At 37.2% G+C, this 23,468-nt stretch overlaps 1 protein-coding gene across 1 annotated transcript in view; it reads left to right on the plus strand.

Annotated features, from left to right (window-relative positions):
- The window catches only part of CDC42BPA (CDC42 binding protein kinase alpha), a 150,449-nt gene that overhangs the window by 41,423 nt on the left and 85,558 nt on the right, over nt 1–23,468 (plus strand). The window contains 3 exon segments of the mRNA XM_033144641.1: nt 6,344–6,427; nt 10,086–10,181; nt 10,854–11,002. Coding sequence (XP_033000532.1) covers nt 6,344–6,427; nt 10,086–10,181; nt 10,854–11,002 — 329 coding nt within the window.

Below are 23,468 nucleotides of genomic sequence, written 5' to 3' on the forward strand. Positions count from 1 at the left end.
ATTGGAAGTAGAGTCAGGGCAGACAAAAGAAGTACTTCACAAAATATAAAAATTGTGATGTGTTTCAATGAGATGTGGCATTTGTTCGAACCCTAACGGCCCTTTTGTGTTGGACTTGTTAGTACAGATAACATTTCCATCATAAAGTAAATGAACCAGACTGAGCATGCCTGCTTCTGGATGAAATGTTCTGTCTCTATACTCTGAAGGCTTTGGACAAGGTTTAACCAATTATTACGGATAATTTCAGTTGTCACTGAAATCTAGTCTATTGCAAAATTGAACTCTAATATTCCTTTTTGGAAAGTGTGTGAAAGAGAATAGTACCATTTCACAGGAGAGTATTATATCTGCTGATAATTTCTAACCCTTAGGCAGGATGATCCTGAGCTCTATGTAGTACAGGGAACCTTAAGCCAATACAGGCTTTTCAAGTAGTCTTCCAGACCAAATCAAGATCTTCTTGCAGATGTGGGGCAGGGTGGAGAGGAGGAGGGGTGTCATTGAGGGATGAGATGGTGGTTTACATGAAATCCCTCTGCTTTGCAAAGGCTTCTTGCTGGAGCAAGAGACTGCAAGACGAGAGGAGTTGATTACAGTTCCTTGGTATCAGACCTTCAGTCTGCATAACTTGGGATAGTTTACAGGGGAAATCCCTGGGGTATACTACAAGGAGTCCAGGCTTTTCTTAATTTAGACTGAAGAATTGGGTGTGGCTGTTTCATCTCAGTGTCACTTTATTCCAAGATGTGGATTATTTATGCGAATCTGAATGTTGGACTAGATGACCCTCTGGGTCCCTTCCAACTCTACAATTCTTTGATTTTATGAAATTCATATGTGTGCTGCCCTTAAAAGCCAAATGAACACAAAATGACTAACATTCCTACTACTTCCAGTGTCTTTCTTTTTAAACCATTGCTTATCCAAGAAGCAGTAGGAATCTGTTAGCAGATTTTTTTTTCTCCAGATAGCTGCATCCATTAAAATAATTGAAGAAGGAACGGCAGTGTGTTGATGTACAAGTACATGAGAGACCAAACCTTGTGAAGAGGCAGAAACAGTTTGACAGCAAGCCAGGCAGCATTACTGTTTGTGGGAAATATGGAAAACAGTTGGAAGAAGGATTTTGGCTTCTTTCTCCTTTCAGACTAAAACCAAAATGTTTATATCAGCACATACCAAGCATTTTCAGCAGGCTGCTCATGGAGGAAAAATACACTTAAAAATATTAAATTTTCAGATTTAATAAATCAGTGGCCAGACTTTTTCAGGGAAAGGATGAAATAATTTACAGTAATTGTCACTTTGATTTTGTTTCTCATTGTTGTTTAACTGCTGGTTAGAGAGCTTTTGAAGGTTGTGAAATCTATCTATATCTATATCATCTATTCTATATTGTATCTACGGTATATCTCCTATCCTCAGTCTTATTTCCAAGCTCCTTTTCCCAAGTACTTTTCATTTCTGTTAGGGGCCCCTCTGCAGTGTCTGACAGTGCCCTATATATATTAGCCAACAATCCTTTCCCAGATTGCCCTCTATTAGCAAAATGGCCTCAAACCTTGTGAGGCCCAGACCCAAGCGTCTCAGGTCCACCCAGAGCTGTTCCTGGGTGACCGGTATATTATTCTTATAAAAATCTCTAAACTTGAAATAATGAGCAGATGGGAGACACTTCCCTTGTTTGAAGGGTGTTGAGAGTAAAGTGATTTTTTGTAGTACTGCCATGTTCTCATTCCGAAAAGGTGTGGACCTTGGTTCAGCAGTACCTGCTACAGTGTGGTCCGATGTTTACAATATTTTAACATCATGAAACAAAGTTGGCGGAATTGGAATGCTTCATAATACAAGTCAGTATTGGGCAATTCCCACCCCCTCATCTGATTTCGTGTATAGAATTTAAAGTGGTCTCTTACCCTTTAAAGTATAATTATTTAAAATCTTCTGCCAGCACTTGAGAGTAGATTGATGGAAGGGAGATGCAGAAGATCCTAGCCAGTATGATTTATCCCTCAGCAGATTTCTTTAGCTTTCCAAGAATTTTGGCCAGAAATGAGAATCGATTTGTGTTTGGAGAAGTGAGCATAAGAATATGTTCCCATAGCACCTGCAATGAAAATAATTCTGCCCATTGGGTCCCACTAGATTTTATGTACTTGAAATTTATATTCTCTACTTCCCTGAAAAACCCCAATTTGTAACCATCTTGGCAGGCACATTTAATTAAACCCTGGGCAAGAAAAAAATAAGATATTTTGTCCAATAATAACTACTCTTGTTTCTGGAAAGTTATGGGTCTTTAGCCAACAACCCAGCTCTCTTATCTCATACTGTATTGTGTTCCTTGTTTCTAAGTACGTGATCTTAGCAATTATCATGCTAAATGTACATAGAGGCAAACAGAAGTTTATTAATTTCCCACTTGTCCTCCGTTGTCTATAAGCAGAATGTGTGTAATATAAAAGGCATGTGGGTTGCATAACCAGACATTTTGGATTGTGGTTCTAATGTTTTATTTAGTTGCATATCAGTATGCTTTTTAATTAACCATTTCGTATGTACTTTCTTTTTCTGAAAATGCAGAAAAACTTGATTAAGTCTAAATATTTAATTATTATTTTTGGTGATTTGAATCAGTCCATTCTGACATATTAGGACATTCTAACTTTAAACCACTTTTAGAACAAGAAGGGTTTTATCCTTGCACTATAAAATTGGATTTAAGTCAGACTATTTTGAATTGCATTTCCATTGTCATTCTCATTTCTGCTTGTTTTCTTTCTTTGTTTACCCATGTTGCCATTTGCCTGATGCCTTTTAGGTTCCCATAAAGCCACAGCACTGTTGAAATAAAAAAAACTGTTACAATTACAATAAAAATGTTTTCAGGAAGAAGGGAGAAAACATTCCAGTGCTTTATTTTTCCACAGAAATCTTTCCTTTTCATAAACTCATTACTACTAATGAATTGATGCAAATAATTATTAGGCAAGCTTGATAGTTTCAAAGTTTTTAGCTTTGTTCACTAAATGCATAAGTAAATAAACTTGCAAAATTGGCTGTTCTCTAAGCAATAAGACAATTTTCTGATGCAAACTGAAAATGTTCCAATTTAAATTTTCTGGAAACCTGACATCACTAGCGAAACCTGAAGAGCATTGCACCCTGTCTGATTGGTCACTTGCTTCCCTCTTTTTTGTCATTGGCCCCCTAGAACACAAAATAAAACTAGACCGTTTTCAGAAATACCCTTTTCTTTGTTTTACTTTGGGAAGCTTTGCCTGCTTGCTTGTGATTGGCATGCTGAAGTATCTTACAGTTCATATGTAACTTATTAAAACTAACTTTAGTATCTGTTTCAAGTATAAGAGCTAGTTATAAAATGCAGTTTATTTTCATTTTAAAACAACCTCCTGTTTTTCTTGCTTGCTTTATCTTGAATCTCATGTATAAAGAACTTTAATTTGAACTTGGATTTCACCAAGGATTTTGCTCACTTATAATCTGCCTTGTCTGCTTGCCAGACATAGCTCCATACTTTTGAGAGAAAATAAGAGGAAGGTATGGATTGGACCATTGCCTGGCCGGACCAGAAAGCTTGCAAATTTCCACAGCCCTCTTGTGCCTCCCAGTTTGGGAGTAAAATAAGAGGTGGGTTAGCTAGTTAATGAATTTACAAAGGAAGGAAGAGGTAGAAATAAGTTCACCGTTGTTAATTTTTAAAAACAGGATTTAAAACCAGTTTCACATTCTGAGTTCAAACACTGGATTAAGAGTGATCTCTGGTTAGTTGGCAGGATCACAGAGTGTATTTGTGTTTAGGAGGAGAGAGGTTAGGGGAAGAGCGCACAGTACCATAGCCAGCTCTTGCTTCCTAAGTCAAATTCATTGTTAATTCTGAACCAAATTTCATGCAGCCTGAGAGTGTCAGTTTAGTATTGCCTCCAAAATGGTTTAAGTTAAGAAAGTTTGCAGGGCCTGTTGTCAGTTTAACTAGTCCAGCAGGTCTTTCACAATGTAACATACATTTTATCACATACATTGATATAAAATATGTGTTTAAATGTTATTGTTTTTTGCAGATTACTCCAGAATACAAAGTGGTGTGAAAATAAACTGATGTACACAAAACAGTAAACTGGGAAAATTCATGTACAACCAACATTATGTTTAACTGTGGCATAACATAAACTATGAAAAGAAAACAATCTTCTTCTGAGGATTACTTTCACCTTAACTGTGCCCTAATAAAGTGCTATGATGACTTCTAGAGAAGCTTTTAGATTTTTAGATAAGAACACTTTAGTTCTGATCAGTAAAACACTTAAGAAAAAGAAGTCTTATAAAATCTGTACTAAGTATATTATATGAGAAGTACATTTAACTATTACTAGTGGTAGGCACAAACATTTTCAAAACAAAGTTTAAATTAAACGTTTTCTTCTGTCCCTTCATTTTTATATATTCCTGGATTCTATTTTATTTTTACAAGTGTAGGATTGTGGAAGAGGTCAGACTTGATTATTATACCATAGCAATTCTGGGAACTAATAACTATTCCATCCAAGTTTTCATGTTTCCTGCTTTATACTTTTATAAGAATTCAGCATGGTGTATTAGCTTGAGACTTTGCTTGGGCTCATGAAAGAGACTTGTTTGACACTTCTTTCCACAAGCTGTCATCTGCTGCAGCATTTGTCTCACAAATTCATTGGCTCACACCAAGAATGGAAGTTTATAGATAGAAATACAAGAGGGCAAGGTTCAACCTTATTTTATTTTTGTCGATAGCCCAAAAGGAAAAATCAGATACAAATCTTTGTCACAGAGTACCAATGTGTAAACAGGTAGAAACAAAAATAATTGTTAATATTTTTTGAATTGATTGGGAGTTTCCTTTCTGAGTGATGGTAGTATGGAATGTGACTATTTAAAATGCATTCATCACTGAGTATTTTCATTTTGGGTGTGGCGTACTCCTACTGCTATGTGACAAGCTCTGATTAGATTTTGAGTTCCCATTTTATGTTTTCCACAAGTTTAATAGAATTCAATTTATTTAATTTATTAACAGCTTTTCTGAACAACATAAAATTTAAAAATCTTTAAGCAGCATCAAACCTTAAAAAGTGTCATAAAAACAGATATAACATAAAAGTAAGTGTTATAGAATCAGGAATTTGGTGTTCACAGGGTCCCGTCTTGTGGGTTAGGGAAGACTTATTTAGAACCAGCCTTGCATTCATGGCCTGGGAACTGCTTCAGTGTGGTGGTTCCTCACACCATGAAGGTCACACCAGAAACCTCTGGCTATATATGGGAGGGGTCCATGTTGTGACTTGTTCTAGAAACTGGAGCAGTGTTGGCATAGGAACAAGCCACAGCATGGACTCCTCTCACAGGCCCCCGGGCTTCTGCTGTCACCCCAATGGCACAAGAAGGAGCCATGATGCAGTGGTTACCCAGGTAACATATTTAAGGTCTTTCTTTTTTATTATGCATATTGAGATGATAACTGAGACAATAGAATTATGTATCCCGTTTCATTATGCAGGTGCGAAGAGGTCACTTCTTAATGTATTAAATTATCTCAGTGATGCTTCTGTGTCTATGAAATACACTCCCCAGGCAGGCAAAAATCTGCTGCTTTTATAATTTCCTGTTATAATTTGTCTGTTTCCTGTAGTTTTTAAATACGTTTTTGCTTTCCTTGCATTTTAAATTTGTTGCTGCTATTTTTTTGTAATTGTTGGATCCTATATCATAATTGCTGTTGTTTTAATCCCCTTTCCACTTTGTATGATGCCTCGAGAGTGATAGCTATTGGGTATTTAATAAATGTAATTAATAAATAAACATTAGAGATAGGGTTTTAGTGTCTTTCAGCCTACCTCAGATATGCTAATCTGCTTACATATAGAGAACTTTGTATGCAAAGGAGCCTTTAAAAAACAGGTCCGTCTTGCATTTCAAGTCTGAAAGGGCACATTTTAGCATCAGAGTTCATCATATTTGGCATAATGTTTCTATCAGGGCTTTGTACTACCGGTACATGATCTGCTCCCTCTGAGTTGTTGGTTTCTTATTTACTTCATAGAATCTGCTGGCCTAAAACAGTAAAATCGTAATATACTCAATCTGTGGTTATGTCATTAAGTGCTTGGTACTGCAGCGTATGTGAAATCTAAACATCTCTTGGTCCAAATTTCTTCAGTAAAATTTGAAGTTATGCAACCATTATTTGCAGTAAGATTGTGTGAAAATGAACTGCACTGGAAATGTCTTGGTGTATTATGAACATACTGTACATATATATTAAAAACTAATTTTATCTTTTCAGGTTGCAGTAGTAAAATTGAAAAATGCAGATAAGGTATTTGCCATGAAAATATTAAATAAATGGGAGATGCTGAAAAGAGCTGAGGTAAGACTCTCAAGAAATGTATACTCAAGCTTCTGTTAAGATTCTTAGTTTTGGCTTCCATTATTGAAATAAAATATCATGAAGAACTAGATTATTTCTAAACATAGAACATTTTGGGAAATAATGTCCAATCTAAAACATGGACCTGTGTCATTTCCATTTCCAAAACTCCTGCTTTGTATGCTTAATATTACCCTGCTTGCAAAAATGATTTAAGATCTTTCCTTCAAGTTTTGATGTCTAACTTTAAAAATACAGATTTTAGTCTGCTAAGGTGTTTTGATATGGATTCTGCAACCAGAGAAGCCCAAAAATGTGTTTACGGAGTACCATAAAGGCTACTAGGCATATATACCAGTACCATTTGCACACAATTCTGTGTTTAGAAATAATCTAGTTCTGTTTGCAGAACCAGACTTGCAGGCATAGGTCACCTGCTGGGAACAATATGCCATAGTCTGTATGTGCCCAGTAGTTTCTGTGACTGGATCTCAGCATTAAGCATATAGGTCTATACACTTTGGTCATATTACTGCATTGGGATATGTCTACAGTGCTCAAGAGTGTGCACCCCTGTGTACAGATCCTTATGTATATCAATGCACCAGTAGTATTTTGTGGTATATTTGAATTTTGTTCCTTAGGTGACACATATTAGTAATGGTTGATGGAAACTCCTTATACTTTATGAATAGCATTTATTATTTGCATGTTACAAGTAAAAAAGGAATTTAAAACTTGAGTGTCACACTTATAATTCCAGTATCTCCCTTGTTCCATAACCAAATGGTATCAACATATGTGCACACACAGTTGTCTTACACTGCATCAGAAAAGTCCAATATTGTCTTTTCTGGCTAGTAACAGCTTTTTCCGGAGCTCAGGCAGAACCTTTTTCCCAGCCCAGTTTATTCTTTAACTGGAAATGCCAGGAAGTGAACCTCAGATGTGAAAGAATGTGTTCTACAGTTATAATACCCAGGCATTGGATAGCAGAAGAGAGAGAAACTATAGTTAGTTTCTCTCAAGATGCAATGGATGTCAAGAATTCCAACCAGCAGAACTTGTGGGAAGAGAAGCTTGCATAGAGAAAATAGTTCATAGGCTATAAATAGCCTTAGTTTAAGGGGGAGGTTGTTTTCAAACCAACTCTGTTATGATACATTCTCTTAGAAAGCTATCTCTATTTAGCTTTATTTTTTACATACCACAATTGTTAAATTTTTGAAATCTAAAATGCCTCAAAGTTTAAATAATGGTGAGGACCTAGTGGTCTCATTGCCATATCATGGTGAACTATATTTAACTGTGGGTGCAGATACTATTCCTGCTTGGATCCTGCCCTTGCTCAATGTTGGGGAACCTTTCTCAGTCTGAGAGTTCAAGAGCAACATTCTTGGGGCTGCATGCCAGCAATGGCCAAGAACAAACCATGGCTTCACCCAGCAGTTTGTTTGCACTGAAATAACCACAACCCACAGTTTGGACATACTGTAGTGCTAAACTAGGGATTGCCATTTGTTTCTCCCACACACTTGGTGGTGAGTGAATTAGGAGCCATTTGCAGGTTCACAGTAGACCATTAACTAGTTTGTTGTGACCTGCCAATGCAGCCAGTAACTCAAAAAGCACTGCTAATATTTTTTAGATGCAAGTAGTTATAATAAAATGTCATGATTAAAATGCCTAGTGGGAGGAGGGCTGGATACACACACACATGAAGAAAACACACACACTCTATAGCTACACACACATACACAAAGTTTTAACATGTGGAATGGCATCCCTTCCAGACCATGGTAGATTCTACAACTAATGAAACTTGGCAGTTTAGATATTTAGACTCCATCCAAATATAAACAGTGGGATGCAAAAATGCAGCTCAATTCCCTCATGTATACTGTAGTTCATTCCACAACTCTGAATGGTAGTTAGTATTATTTTTTGGGGTGGGGTTGCTTTTGCTTCTAGTTAAAAATAGAAGCCTGAAACAACTGGATGGAGCAAGTTTAGCCTTTTGGGTATTGCATGTCAAAGGTCAGGATCCGAAGAGCTAGTTGTAGTGCAATCCAGTGACTGTTTACTTGGCAGTAAGTCACATTCTGTTCGTCTGTGCCTTATGCCTATGAAGCGTATTTAGGATTGCATCCCTAGGCTGAGTAAACATTGTACTACAGTATCGGGCTTTCAAAATTTATTTGTTTTTGCTCTGTTGAATTGTTAACTTGTTTTATAAAAAACACAAACAACTTTGAACAGCTGCCACCCATACAGTATCACAGTTTCCCCAGTTTCAAAGGCAACTTGCCATGACAGAGGGCTGTGGGTTGATGGCTTGAAGTTTGCGAAAGGCAACTTTACTTCCACAAGTTGGCTATATTTCTGGGGAGTTTAAGCTGTTATATGGGAGAGCAATTGCCTTCTCACAGCTTGGTTGTGGGCTTCTTTGAAGAATCTGGTTGGCTGCTGTGGAAAGCAGGTTACTGGACTAGTTAGATGTTTCTTCTGACTCAGCATGGATCTTAATGTTGTACAAAGTGTATAAAAAACTTGAGCATTCTCATTATACTGCTGGTTTCATATTAGTACATGTGTGTATATAGTAACTTTAATATCTGTCACTTAAGCATACTAGACAGAAAAACTATACCATGCATGGAGCCTTGGTGCATGGAGATAGGGAGGAAAATGTGAATCCTAGGAGTGTTAATTGACATGAAACATTATAAAAGCTAACATTAAATGTTAAAAAAAAATATTTTCTCATTTACACACACCTGCTACTAGATCCCCTCTCTGCAGCCCCTAGACACCTGCCTCAGAAGTCCGGCGTTTGAAAACCACCACAGTCTTATTTCTTTTCCCAGAGCCTTGTGGGCTTTCTTTGTCTGGGCACCATGACATATTGTATCTTGTACAGTATTAATAATAAGAATTATTATTACTGCATCCAATGTGGCTGACGGAAAATTAATGAAAAATTAGAATTTGAGAGAAATTCCATTGGATGGAATTTTGGGTCTTGTGCTGACTTCATAGATGCTGTGCACAAATAAACCTCCTGATTGATAAGGAGGTATGGGAGGTACAGTTTACAATTTTATGCTCCTCTCTTTATGATAGAGTTCAAAACCGCATCCCCTACCAGCCTTAAGTGTAGGTAAGCTAATATTATGATGGCAGCAGTAGTAATCATTCAGGGATCCCACCTTATCATAATTGAAATCTACCTTAACTGTCAGCAGGTGAAAACAAAATCGAAAATTCTTTCCAGTAGCACCTTAGAGACCAACTGGTATGAGCTTTCGTGTGCATGCACACTTCTTCAGATGGTATCTGAAGAAGTGTGCATGCACACGAAAGCTCATACCAGGAACAAACTCAGTTGGTCTCTAAGGTGCTACTGGAAAGAATTTTCGATTTTGTTTTGACTATGGCAGACCAACACGGCTACCCACCTGTAACTGTCAGCAGGTGAGAAAAATTGAGTCTGCATTGGTACTAAATATTAATACAGCCTCTTAATAATCAGATCATTACTCTTGGCTGCAGGAGAGATGACTTCCTTGTAATCCTACAGTGTTTCTAAGCATCTATCTAAATATATTTGTTTCATTATTTTAAATAGTACCTAAAATATTATTTTTCTACCCTCCAGACAGCTTGTTTTCGAGAAGAGAGGGATGTGTTAGTGAACGGAGATAACCAATGGATTACAACATTGCACTATGCCTTTCAGGATGAAAACTATTTAGTGAGTGTTACTTTAATGTACTCCTTAAAATTCCTTCATTTTAAAACTTTATTTATTTTACAGATTTATAATCTGCTTCAAAGCCAGAAGCTATCGGAGTGGTGTACAATAAGAGAAAATGTAACTCAAAATAAAATATGTATGCTCTGAAAACAATAAAATTGTTCCTAAGGACTCTAAATAAAACCATTTCTAGAATCATACATTTAATATTTCATAAATTGAATAGACCCTACTTCAGGGTAAGACTTCTTAAACAGAAGCTTCTTAAGTAGCTGCCTAAGCATCAAGCCACTAGGTGGCTTGTCTAATTTCAACTGCTAACTGATTCCAGAGGACTGGAGCTGCAACACTAAAGGTGCATACACACGATATGTTTAAAGTATATGGCTGGTGTGTTCTACTATCTTCCCTTGCAATTGGTAAGAGAACAAAATGCAGCAATTCCATAAGAGACACTGCTGCCATAGCAATACAGTTTCAAGGTTGCCTCAGCATTACGGAACTTAAAATACCCTCTTTCTACTATAGAATAGAATGCAGTAGTTCTGCAACAGGAAAAGCACAATTACTGTCGCAGCACTGGTATTTCCTGCCCTAGTTCTGTTGTGCTTTTTGCATATTTGCCTTTCTAAGTTTGTTATAATTGCCTTCTGTTTTCCTTTTTCCTAGTACCTGGTTATGGATTATTATGTGGGTGGTGATCTGCTTACCTTGCTTAGTAAGTTTGAGGACCGATTACCTGAAGAAATGGCTCGCTTTTATTTGGCTGAAATGGTAGTAGCAATTGATTCTGTACATCAACTGCATTATGTCCACCGGTAAGTATAATCAGTGGAATATATGGATCTTCACTATTTTGATCTAAAGCAATGCTCACATTTCAGCTCCAGAAAGAAATGAGGAAAGTACTTAGTTGTTCTTTAAAGAATTACAGCACTGAAAATTAGATAGATGATTTTGTTGCTTTTTGTTATTAGTTGACTTTTTGATAAAACTGGAGGAAACGCTTTGGTGGTACAGTGGAACCCCAGGTTACGCACGCAATCTGTTCCGGTCACCGTGCGTAACGCGGGTGTACATATCCCGAACGCACGGAAAAAACCCTGAAAAACCAGAAGTAGCGTGATTTGAGCGCTTCTGCACATGTGCGAACCGGGGGTCTTAACTCGAACATCCACAACCCGGGGTGTGCATAACCCGGGGTTCCACTGTATTTAAACTTTTTTCATCTCTATGAGTTTCACACTAAATCAGTCCTTTGGAGGCTTGGCTGAAACAGCATTTTATATTATCCAGTAACATATGGGATAACAATACTTGCATATAATTTGTGTTCTGTATAAAATTTGTTATGAAAAGTATGGTTTGTTTTTAGGATAGATGCTTTGCAGAATCAGGACTTTTGGAATGAGACTTGAAGTTTGATTTTTGTATACATCATCAAGGAGATCAAATACTGGTTGGTTTGTGTCCAGAAAATTAATGGATAAACTTATTTGTGCAGATAATTTAGAAGCTTATCAACTCAGACAGCTGGCTTTGTCTCTTTTGATGCAGAGATTATCTGTATAAGAATTGTAATGCTAAAGGCAGGCAGAGATATTTCCATACTTTATCAGTATTTGCTTAGGTCTGATATCTTTGAAACCAATTTCTATAAACGAATAAGGGGATGATCAATTCCTCCACAAGATGCCTGCAGATAGCACAGTGTGAAATCTCTGTTTGAACTCATTCACACCAGATAAGTTTTGTGTACCATACTGTCTCTTCCACGTGAACTTTGCACAAACTGCTTTGGCAGGGCATCTACCATCCCAAGTCTAAGATATAAATTCTACAATACTTTGCAGGGAGTAAGTCCCTCTGAATTTAGCTGTTCTTAATTCTGAGTAGATATTATAGTTTTGTGCTGTATTTTATTTTATTTATTTATTTGCTTGCTTGCTTACTTACCGTCTCAAGGTGGTTCACAGAACAATATGCAGCTGATAGATTCAAAGAAGATAGCGAGCTTGTGGGTGTCACTGAATTAGATTGTGGGTGTGTTTTTAACAAATGGATTCTATTTGTGAGTTGGCTATGAAGTTCTGAACATTCCGGTATTGAGGTTTCAGTGTTCCAATAATATTCTAGTGTATTTATGATCTTAGTTTGGGCCTATGCACCATGTGTTGACTGTGCTGCTATGTAACTTGTAAATAATTTTCAATTCTTGCTTATATAACTACTGAAATAGAAGATGAAAATCAGCTCAGAAAGGACTAAGATTTGACTTGACATACTGCTGAAACTAAATTTGTTATAATTGTAATGAAGTATTTTTCAAGAAGGTGATTGTGGTTACTAGATTTACTGTGTTGCTTGTAGTCTGCAAGGAAAATATTTGGGTTAGAACAGTTAGAGGATTGAAAAGCTAAACGTGCACAATTTTGAGGCTGTTATCTTTTTCTACTCTGTACTTCATTGCTACTGAATGTCACTTTCTGAATATAATATGACTGTAGTGGTATGTGCTTCTCACCCATTTGCTTGCTTTATTACTTTTATTGAGACTTTCCAAGACTGTGTTGCGCTAAAATTGTGTCATTGCTTTCTTGCCTGTAACTTCCATCTTGCTATCCCATTTCGTTGAGGGTTTTCCTGCTAAATAGAGAGTTATGTTCTGCATACCTTCCAAACATAGCTTGAGTTAACTGCAATTTAAGGCCTTCATGTTCTGTGCCTTCCTTATGTCATTCTGGTTACATACACGGGACATTGTAGCATCCTCGGTTAATGCTGTGTGAATTCCAAACATATTTCTAGTTGACAAACTGACTGTTTCTTTCCTACGATACGTCAGTTATATTATCTACGTGTGTTCATATATTTTCATACAAAAACTGTCTCAAAAGGAAAAGTACAATGGCATATTGATTTCTTGAGATCCAACACTTCAACAGGAACTACAGTAGCAGATTTGTTGTCTAAGGAAGCTGGATAGTTACTGAACTGTGAAATTTCCTTGAATGTTTATTGAAGATTGCCATATTTATTACATTGCTTATTATGTTATTACAGTATTTGAGAAACTATATTTTGATTCATGGGTGAACCAAAGTTATTTTGAATTTGGTTTTGTTTGGAGGGGCAATACTAACCATTAGTGGATGGTTATGTGGTTCAATTCAAGGTAGGTTTACAACCTAAATAGTAGGTTGTAGAGATAAGTTAGGCTGAAGGAGCATTGAAATCAAAGTTGGTTAAATGGGAAGAGCAATAGCAGATACTTCAGAGCAGATGAAACTCTAGTGATCCTGAGACTTAATAAAAATACATAAGATGGAAGGAAGAAAAGTCAAAAGCTTCTAGGGCATTGAGATTAAGAATGAAGAAAGAGAGGTAGGACATGGGACTCTGAATAGCTGTTGGTAGAACACGAGACTCTTAATCTCAGGGTCATGGGTTTGAGCCCCACATTAGACAAAAAGATTCCTACATTGCAGGAGTTGGACTAGATGACTCTTGTGGTCCCTTCCAACTCTACAGTTCTATGATTCTAGAGCTTTTCAGGAAAAGGAGGAGGATGTTCCTAAGGAGCAGAATGTTCAGTTAGAGACATGTGGGAGAGAGTATGCTGAGGAACCGAGGGAGAAAGACTGAAGAAAATAACAGGGCAAGTGAAATGACTGGTATGATATGTGCCAAAGGTGTGATAGCATGGATGAGGTGAAGTGAAGGATTTTAGGAACAAATTCAACATGGCAAGAAATGGCAAGCATTATAAGCAATGAAGTCTCTGGGAAATGGGCAGTGGTTTTACATGGAAAGGAGTGGAACTGAAAAGAGTGGAAAGGACTGCCCTTCAGTATGTCAGCGTTACTGCAGTAGCTATGACAAAAATTATTTGGGCCTTTCCATCTTGAGCCATCGTTTGACGGCAGTGCATAACGTTCTGTAATATTTTCCATCTTCAAATGGTTAAGCACACCAGAGTTAGATTAGCTGTTAGTTAAATTAGATGTTTGCAGGCATGCTTCTTGTCTTGCTCATACTCCTTTCATAACAGATTCCCATGTCTTTCCTAGTATTACTTGCAGCTTTTGCCAACGAGACTGGCTTGCCTGTTTCATAAATCTCCTCGTTATATCCGAAATGACATATTTTATCACTTGGATTGCAGTTTATACAAACCATGCTTGTAAGGCATAGTTTTCTTTCAAAAATTAAAAACTGCAAAAGTCGTTAACTTGACCAGTCATTGAAATGTGACCCATTTCCCTTTTATTTTACTTGCAGCTGTAACAGTAGAAAGAAAAGGGGGGGGGGACTATATGTGCCAGTGCTCTGTTCTAGGGGAAAGCCTGGGAACTTTCCCTGTCTAGGGGAAGCATTTGACAAGATGACTATTTTCCAAACCTAAGCATGTGTTTAGAGAACTTCAGGTAGGGGCAGGGAACCTCAGGCCTGGGGGCTGATTGTGGACCTCCAGGCCTTTCTACTATCAGGGCGTCTTATTCTTTGTTTCTACTCTGCCGAAGCTAATTCTGTTTTAAAGTGGAATGGATCACTGAGCTCTGTTTTTAAAAGTGTGAGAATAGGCTTAACGTGCCTTCTGTAATTCCTGGATTAATTGAAATATTTAAATTAATTTAGTTGTTATCCCAGAATAAGAGAGCGACTTTTTAAATACTTCTTGGGAAGTAATGGTTCACAGAAATGAAACAATTGGAAAAGAAAAGAAAATAATAATGCACAATGGTTAATCTTAAAACGAATGACTCACCCAAAACATCTCATAAAAAATTAAAAGAGCCAGAGGCTGGAGAACATAGTTCAATAGAGCTACCACTGTGCACTTTGAATGAAAATATAAAACAGTCAAACATTTAATGTTCTTATTTTTTATTTCAATTAACCTTGATTAATTTTCAGTTAACCTTGATTGACCCTTTTTTCTGATTAATATGATTATTGTCTCCTATATAGTAACATTGTTATATGATAACAATAAACATGCCAGATAATAGCCTCAAGTCACACAAAAGAAGCACATATTTGGGAGGGCCTCCCATACCTTTTCTCTTTCTACCATGCACCCATCAAAAATTTATTCCACTTGCAGTTTAATACCCATGGGCAAAACAGCGCCTGGGTGGCACATTTGTGCTACCTTGGGTTCCTTGACAGAAGAAAGATTAGATATAAATGTAATAAAAATGAAACTGATGGTCCATCAACAGCCTTTTACGGAATGCCACTTGAGCACTATTATTTCTTTTATACAAGTTGGGCACAGTAGAGCCATAGAAAACCCTAAATCAGTAGAGCAAGAAAGCAGATGGCATGGCACTGAAGCAGCAGTTGAGTTCCAGCTATAGCTGTTATTGGGAAATAGCAGGGTTTTCTTATTGTAAAATTGCAAATAGTTAACTCTGCTTCAGAGCCCCTGTTTCGTCATTTCAGTACTTTGCTACATTTATCAAATAGTTGTCCACAGTAGATTGCTACGGACTGTTTGCTAGTCTGTGAGATCCACAAGTCCATTATGCTAGGGATCAGTTGCTTATGACAAAAGAACAAAGTACTCTTCATTGGTGAAAGATTAAAAACTCACCAGAAATACTTTCCATTTATTATTGGGCAAGCCTGTGCCTGTTAAAGATGGCCAAGTGACAGAACTGGGGCTCTTTTCCATACCCCTACATCATAAATAAATCTAGTGATTTATTTTTAGCATTTATTAGTCATCTTCAGAAATTTCCCAAGGCAATGTAAGGAAATTAAGCTTGGAATTTCTGATGAAATGTGATTATGTTGAGGCCAAAGGAAACCTAAAGAGCAAAGACAGAATTAGTCTGAAGCAGAATAGTCTGAAGCTGCTTTTAACCCAAGGATGGTTTTTGCTTGTGTTCTTAATGATATTCATTTGGAATATTACATCTGCTGCACCTACATATGTTAAAAGCAAATTGCCAGTTTATTTATCTTTGTGGTTTTCTCTGATAATAAAATCCTATTTGTAGAATAATACAACAACAATAATAATAATGTACAATACTGTTAGAGTTCAGAGCTTGTGTGAGCAGGAAGCTGATCATTTAGCTCCAGAACTCAGCAACCCATTTTAATACTGAGGGCTTTCCCAAGTCCTTTGGGTTCCCATTTTGTGAATACTAATAGAAAACAAGAATATGCAGCTGGCCACTACTTACATAGTCCATTACAAACAGAATGAAAGCAGAGGGTCAGCATGCCACTGCCCCATAACGTCCTGAGCTTCAGTGACTTCGGAGGAAGAAATTGGGCTGAAATAGCAAGGGATAATGTGGATGCATATAGGCTGAGTTGTATGATCTCAAAGCTTGCTTTCTCCTAGAGTTATAACATGAGCAGTTTCCTACTTGCCTAAACTGTGAACAGGACTATAGTATTTTGTTAGGGAGGTTTAGACTAGGTGAGCAGACTAAGCTCAGCAGGGTCATGTTGTACTATATGAAAGTGTGTGTGTGTGGGGGGGGGGTGTAATCTCCCAGTTAATTATTTTCGCACCCTGCAATTCCTCATAGGCCCTCAATTTGTTTAGTTGTAATCCTGAGAACACTACGAACAGTTTAGACCAAATGTTCAAATACGTATATACCTTCTTTTCAAGAAAGGGGGGGGGGGGAGATGCATATTTTTCAAACTATGCATGTTGACTGTTGATATTCCTCAGATTTTGGGTGTCTGCTTCAACATATAGTCCAGTACTGTTTCCTGCTTCTCAGTCACTGATTTTTCAAAGATTATGCTTTTTCCTTTACCTAAAAGGGAGGAACATGTGTAGTGGGTGTTCTGGTTCTTTCCTTTTTTCACTACTTCAGGTGACATCAGAAATAATTTATTACCATTTAGTGCATTTGCACAAAGAGACTGTGAAACAGCAGGTGGAAAATTATCTGTTTGAGCAGACACATCAAAAACGTCTGTCGTACTTCCTGGGATTACAGCTAAATTACCAGTGATGCCAAACCTAAATGTTGATACCTTGTCACTTTTAAAAGAAAATTGGACCTTTCCTAATCATGTAAATTATGATTTGCTCATCAGGAGTCGCATTTTTATGAGGTATATGCCTAGTTGAGCAACACATAGCTGGGCTAATTGATGCTAGGTTTTTCCTGATGTCTTTCAAAAGGGTTTGTCAAGAGCTGCTATTGATTCAGGTGCAGTTGTGTTTATATAGTTTAAAAGCTAATAAAAACATTTCAGAAATCTTAACAGTTTCTTGAGCAGCAGGAAGTAGTGATATTATCGCCCCTATAGTTCAGCTGCTTTCAAATAGCAAAACTGGCTAAACTCCAAGCTGCAAAATTTTAAGGAAGCAAAGTACATTGTGGGGGAAATATACCTCAGAAGAGGAACAAAGTAGACACGACATCTTTTATGTCTTGAAAGGGCAAATTCATAACTTAGGGCAAGGTCATGAGTACCAGAGAGCAATTTGAAAGAGCCTAAGGATGGCATTAAACTGAGTGTAAGTGAGGCTGTTCCCCGCCGCCACCCAAGGTTACCATGTATCCCCAGCCCTTAACAGGTTTGCTCTTGTTTATGCTCCAGCCAACATGGGATGGGAATCTTGTACAGGGCTTGCAGAATGGAATCTTGAGGAAGTGGGGAAGGAACCATTTTTTCCTCCATATCCTTCCTCCATTGTGCTACAAAGTGCTAAAGACTGGCAGCTTGCCTTGAACTTCAGTACTTTAGTTTGTGTATATGTGTGAGCACAGGGAGAGAAATCTGGACAGTGAAAAGGGGGAAATAAACTTTTTTAAAAAATTCCCTTCTGAGACCTCCTCTGAAGCATGGGAAGAGATGATCTGTAACCATTTGGCACACATCCCACCACCCCGGACCACATCTCCTCAATGAGGAGAGAGAGAGAGAAAGAGAGAGAGAAAGAGATACAGAGGAAAAAGAAAAATAAGATATTTCCACTTCCTCTTTCTAACTGTTTAGCATAATGGCTGAAACCACTCTCTGAGAAACATCAGTCCATAAATTAAATTAAGAAAACACCTCATTCTTTTCTCACCAGCTGCTATGAATGTTTGTTCACACAGTATATGTAAACACACACGTTTTGGAAGTGTGTCTTCTACTAGCCCTTTATAATAATTAGAATTCCTAGCGTGCATGTGTTTTACATGCATTACTTCCGTTGCATACAATGTTGAAATTTAATCAGCAATAGAGATTTATAATTACATTTGCATAATGGCAAGGGCTCTTACTTTTGAATTATTTCCACCTCAGAAAAGGTCACAAGCAGTCACTTACAAGAGGTTTGTTAGCTAGTTGGAAAACAAAGAGGCAACTAGATAATAAATAACATTGCTTAAAGGGGATTAACTGGCAAGTAATTCTAATTTTATAAGTAGCTGATATGCTCCTTATATAGTATTTAATGCTCACCAGCAAAATAATAATCATAAAATTTGCTTTAATGCTGTAATTCTTAAAACTTGGCATAAGAAAATAAATAAATGGAGGGAAAGCAGTTTTTTTAATCCTTGGTTTTCATTCCTTGGATTTGATTTTTAATTATTATATTTAGTTTACTGAATGGAAAATACGATCTATTCTTAATGCTTGATTTTTCTTGGATTCTGAGTGTTGTTACCTGCTTCAGAGGGTTAGCAGAGCGTCTCCTTGTGAGGGGCTTACTAACCTGGTGCAAACGATAGACACCTGGAATTAAAGACTTATGAGTCCCATAATGGAACCAACTTCACTTTTGTTGACCCCAAATTTTCTTCATTTTAGCAGTATGATTAAGAAAGGTGGCATCTAATTACTGCTATTGTTTAAACTAGGAGTAAAAGATGCTTGCCAATCTGCTTCAAATCACCCAGATATCTACCAGCAGATCCAGATCTACCATTTGTCTAGAAAATTCTGAGTTTTCACTTTTCCATGAATATCTGCATGGGTTTCCCTTAAAATTGCTTACAAATTGTTTATTTCTGAACAAAGTAATTTGAAAGATAATGTTTTGGAAAATACATGTGGGATAAATATACTTGAATTATCTGACTCTCCCCTCCTCCTACAGATCTTACCTGAAGATTTTAAAATAGATTCTGTATAGCCCACAAGAGATTACAGGTATTAACGTTCCGAGTAGTTTGGATTTGTGATCCACTTAATCAGGTCTGAATTTCAACCCCCACCTGACATTTTATGCAGTGGGATATTTTCATCACTCCCTCCCTCCCTTTCATATATAGGTTACCTTATTAGCCTAGCCTTACTAACATGATGGTCTGTAAGTAGCTTATGTTCATTTTAACAGGGACTGTAATTAGATAATTGACTGTGTAGATTTATTTTGAGACATTTTCAGGCATAAGAAAGGCATGTAATTTAGAATATTTTATAAGAATATACATATACATACATACATACATACATACATACATAATTTTATTTGTAGGCCACCTCTCCATATTTCAAACCATACTCAAGGTGGCTTGCAACATGAAAAAATACATAATTACAACATAGCCAAAGGTAGTCATAAACAATAAATAGAACATCAAAAATACACAACCAAATTGAACAATTTCCATATAAATGATAAAATATAAAATAAATAACAAAATATATATATATCAAGAAGAGCAGCAAAACCCCTACAATGCCCCAACCCAAGAGTCTGATCAGCAACCTCAACTTTTGTAGCTGGAGTCAGTCAGGGCCCTCCCCTCCCAGACCTGGTGGGAAAAGGTCTGCAAATCAAGGAGCAGGTCTCCCTGCCAAGATGGTCTCTGGCCTCTTCAGCATCCTCAATTTTTGTAAATGGAGTCAGTCAGAGCCCAACCCCACCGCCCGGCCAAGTGGGAAATGGTCTATTCAATATGATATTCTTTCTCTTGGAGTGGCTAGTGCCACTTGCTTATAAAGGGTTTTTGTAAATGGAGTCAGTCAGAGCCCAACCCCACCGCCCGGCCAAGTGGGAAATGGTCTATTCAATATGATATTCTTTCTCTTGGAGTGGCTAGTGTGCCACTTGCTTGTAAAGGGTTGTGAAAGAGACAGTGTCGCTGTGAATACCCCTTTAGTTTCCAGCATTTTTTAGCCTGAGAACTAATAACCTAGAGAAATAATACTGAGTTTATTAAGGGCACTCTTAGCCATTTTATTTGGACATTCAATAGCAGAATCATAATGTTCCACGATTAAAACTTGGAAAAGGTATATTAACATTTTACAGCCACTTTGCTCTGTAGTTTGTATTTCATTTCCCTTTTTAAACAACCTTTAAATAGCCAGGACATTTTCTGTTCCCTAGAGGGTTTTGGCAGAGGTCTTGGCCGCAGGGGTCACTATTACATAGTGAGTGGTTCAGCTAGTAGAGCATTCTGAAGGGTTTGCCTGCCTTGGGAAGCAAGGCCTTGGAAACGTTTTCTGTAGTTGGTCTCTAAGGTGCTACTGGAAGGATTTTTTAATTATTATTTTATTTACTACGGCAGACCAACACGGCCACCTACCTGTAACTAGATTTATACATACAGAATATGACACTAAATTGGGTCCTACCCTCCAGAGTAGGACAAAACAAGCTTGGTCCATCTTCCATGTGGCAGCCCTTTAGATATTTGAAGGGCTGTCACATGGAAGATGGAGTAAAGTAGCAGGACCAGAGAACTCCATTTGGCCCTCAGGCCTGAGGCTCCCTATCCTTGACCCAGGCTGTCCCTCACTTCAAGTCTTCAAGCCAGGGCTGGACTGCCATCTTCTGGGAATGCTCTAGCTTGGACATTTGTGCCTAAGCCTGTCTGTTGTTATATTTTTAGTTCTACTGATTGTTGGGAAGCATATAAGATACTTGTGTTTTTTTAAATAATAGGCTGCATTTTATGTAACCTAGGTAGCAATTTATTTCTTTGAAGAAAGGGTAATAAATGTAAGTAAGTAAGTAAGTAAATGCAACCTTGCTTCTGTATATAATGGACATTTCCATTCAAAGCACATGAGATCTCCCATTTCGTTTATTTTGCGCAAGAATTTTTGCTTTGAGCATTCTGCTCCACCAATCCAAAATCAGAGCTGTTTCCCTCTGACTGAAGTGTAAACAAATAATTTCTTTATTTACTTAAAATGTGAAATTGCTCTAGATTGCAGTCCATAGTAAAGTAAATAGTATTTATTTGTTTGTTTGTTTTAAAAAATGGTAGTATATGTCAACAGACATATATTGCTGTATGTTGATATGGTGGTGTTTATTTCCATTTTCTTTCTGTTCAGTGGAATTTGAAGCTTTATCCTATGCATGTTTGCTTAGTCCTTTTGTCTTCAGTTGGATTTACTCACATGGAACAATGTATAGTATAGTAGTATTTTTTTAATCCAGAGATGTTTTGATGTGGCTGTACTACCTTGCATCCCCACAAGTAAAATGGTAGGAATCGGTTCATCGGTAGTCTAGTCCAGTGTTTTTCAACCTTTTTTGGGCAAAGGCACACTTGTTTCATGAAAAAAATCACAAGGCACACCACCATTAGAAAATGTTAAAAAAATTAACTCTGTGCCTATATTGACTATATATAAAGTAATTTTCCCACGGCACACCAGGCAACATCTCGTGGCACACTAGTGTGCCGCGGAACAGTGGTTGAAAAACACTGGTCTAGTCTCAGTCAGTGCCAGTGTTTGTCCATTCTTCATGGAGAAAGGGAGCGGCTTTGCTAGTTGTGTCAAAATAGAAGAGTATAAAAGGTATCTGGCCTATATTTAGTTAGAAGTAAAAGAGGTGAAAGTCTTTCTAAAGACTGGGGTTACAGTATCAGGTAGCAATTTATATTATAACAGCTGAACGTATTTTGGATTCCTCTGTAGCTTCTCCTTTTCAGGATTCCTTTGACAGATGGTATCCACAGATGGATGTAACATTCTTAAGGAGATTATTCTTTTTACTCTTTTATCAGCCAGCAACTCCTACTACCACGCGGGTCTAAAAGCTCTCACATGAATTAGCCTTATACTTAGCAGACTTTAATTATTTAATCTTTAAACCATGCTACAGACTTGTGTTAGTGGTATTAACAAGTTGTCTACAATACTTATATTTTCAATAACAAGGTTTGTATCCTAACCATGGTTGACTTACCAACCCAGCTTCATAGTATACTTCATGCTACAGTTTTTTCTGGTTGTTTTTCTGTCTTCCTTTTCTTTTCCTTGCTACTACCAGGTAGGTTTTCTCCTGGAACTCTGTTCAATCTGGATATAAATATTTGCATGGGTGATTAAATTACCTTTATTCATTTGCCTACATTTATACAATTGGTAATTCAGAGGTAGGCAGTGTAGGGCCTCTGGTTTACATTATGTGTTCCACTCCCATTCCTGACCATTATCAATTTTGATTAGGAGTTATGGAAGTTGTAGCCCAAAACATCTGAAGAACAGCAGTTTGGGGAAGGCACTACTGTATAGACTTTGCATTGCCTGTTTCCTCTTTTATGTTGTTATAGCAACACATCATACTATATCCTGCATGTTAAAAAAATATGTATTAATTTATTTATATGGGAGATTGTAGAAGCCAGGCATCCTATAAATTGCATTTTAGAATCTGCACCACAGTATGGAAACTGTAACTTGAAAGCCGTAATCCTTTAAATTGCTGAATCAAATGGGTGAATCCTCTGGAGCATTTTGTTGGTGTAAAATTTCCTTTGAGGAATGCAGAGCCTAGCTTGAAAGACAGCAAGCAGGATGGCTAAATCAAGAATAATATTGGGCAGCTGTACACATTTGAAAAGCAAGAATACTCCCACCCTTGCAGCCAGGCTGTATAGATGGCTGTTATACTAAAAGCAGAAAGTTAAATCACAGAAGTACTTTAGGTTTATTATGTCATTTTCATTCTTGAAAGAAAAAAAATGAGTTTAATATTAAGTAAGTTGGATCCTTGTGTTTTAGGCTCTTCCGATAATCTAGCGGTACGTTTTGAATGTTGATGGTTAATGATTTATGACATTTAATGTCAAAGAAAACTGAATTTTAAATTAAGAATACTTTGGCAATAACTACAGTTGGAGAGTCTTGCTAGGCCTGAAGGTTAATGCAGTGGTTTAAATGTCCTACCACTGGCTTAGAAGCAACCCGTGGTTGCTTTCTTGTATGTTTGTAAATTATATGTAATGATGTATTTATTTGTTGAATTTGGATATTTATACCCCATCCTTCAACAAATTCTCAGTGCAGCTTACATGGTCAATCAGTTAGGTAAAGATAAAGGGACCCCTGACT

Source organism: Lacerta agilis, chromosome 3, assembly GCF_009819535.1.
Source record: "Lacerta agilis isolate rLacAgi1 chromosome 3, rLacAgi1.pri, whole genome shotgun sequence".
NCBI classification, from domain to species: domain Eukaryota; kingdom Metazoa; phylum Chordata; class Lepidosauria; order Squamata; family Lacertidae; genus Lacerta; species Lacerta agilis.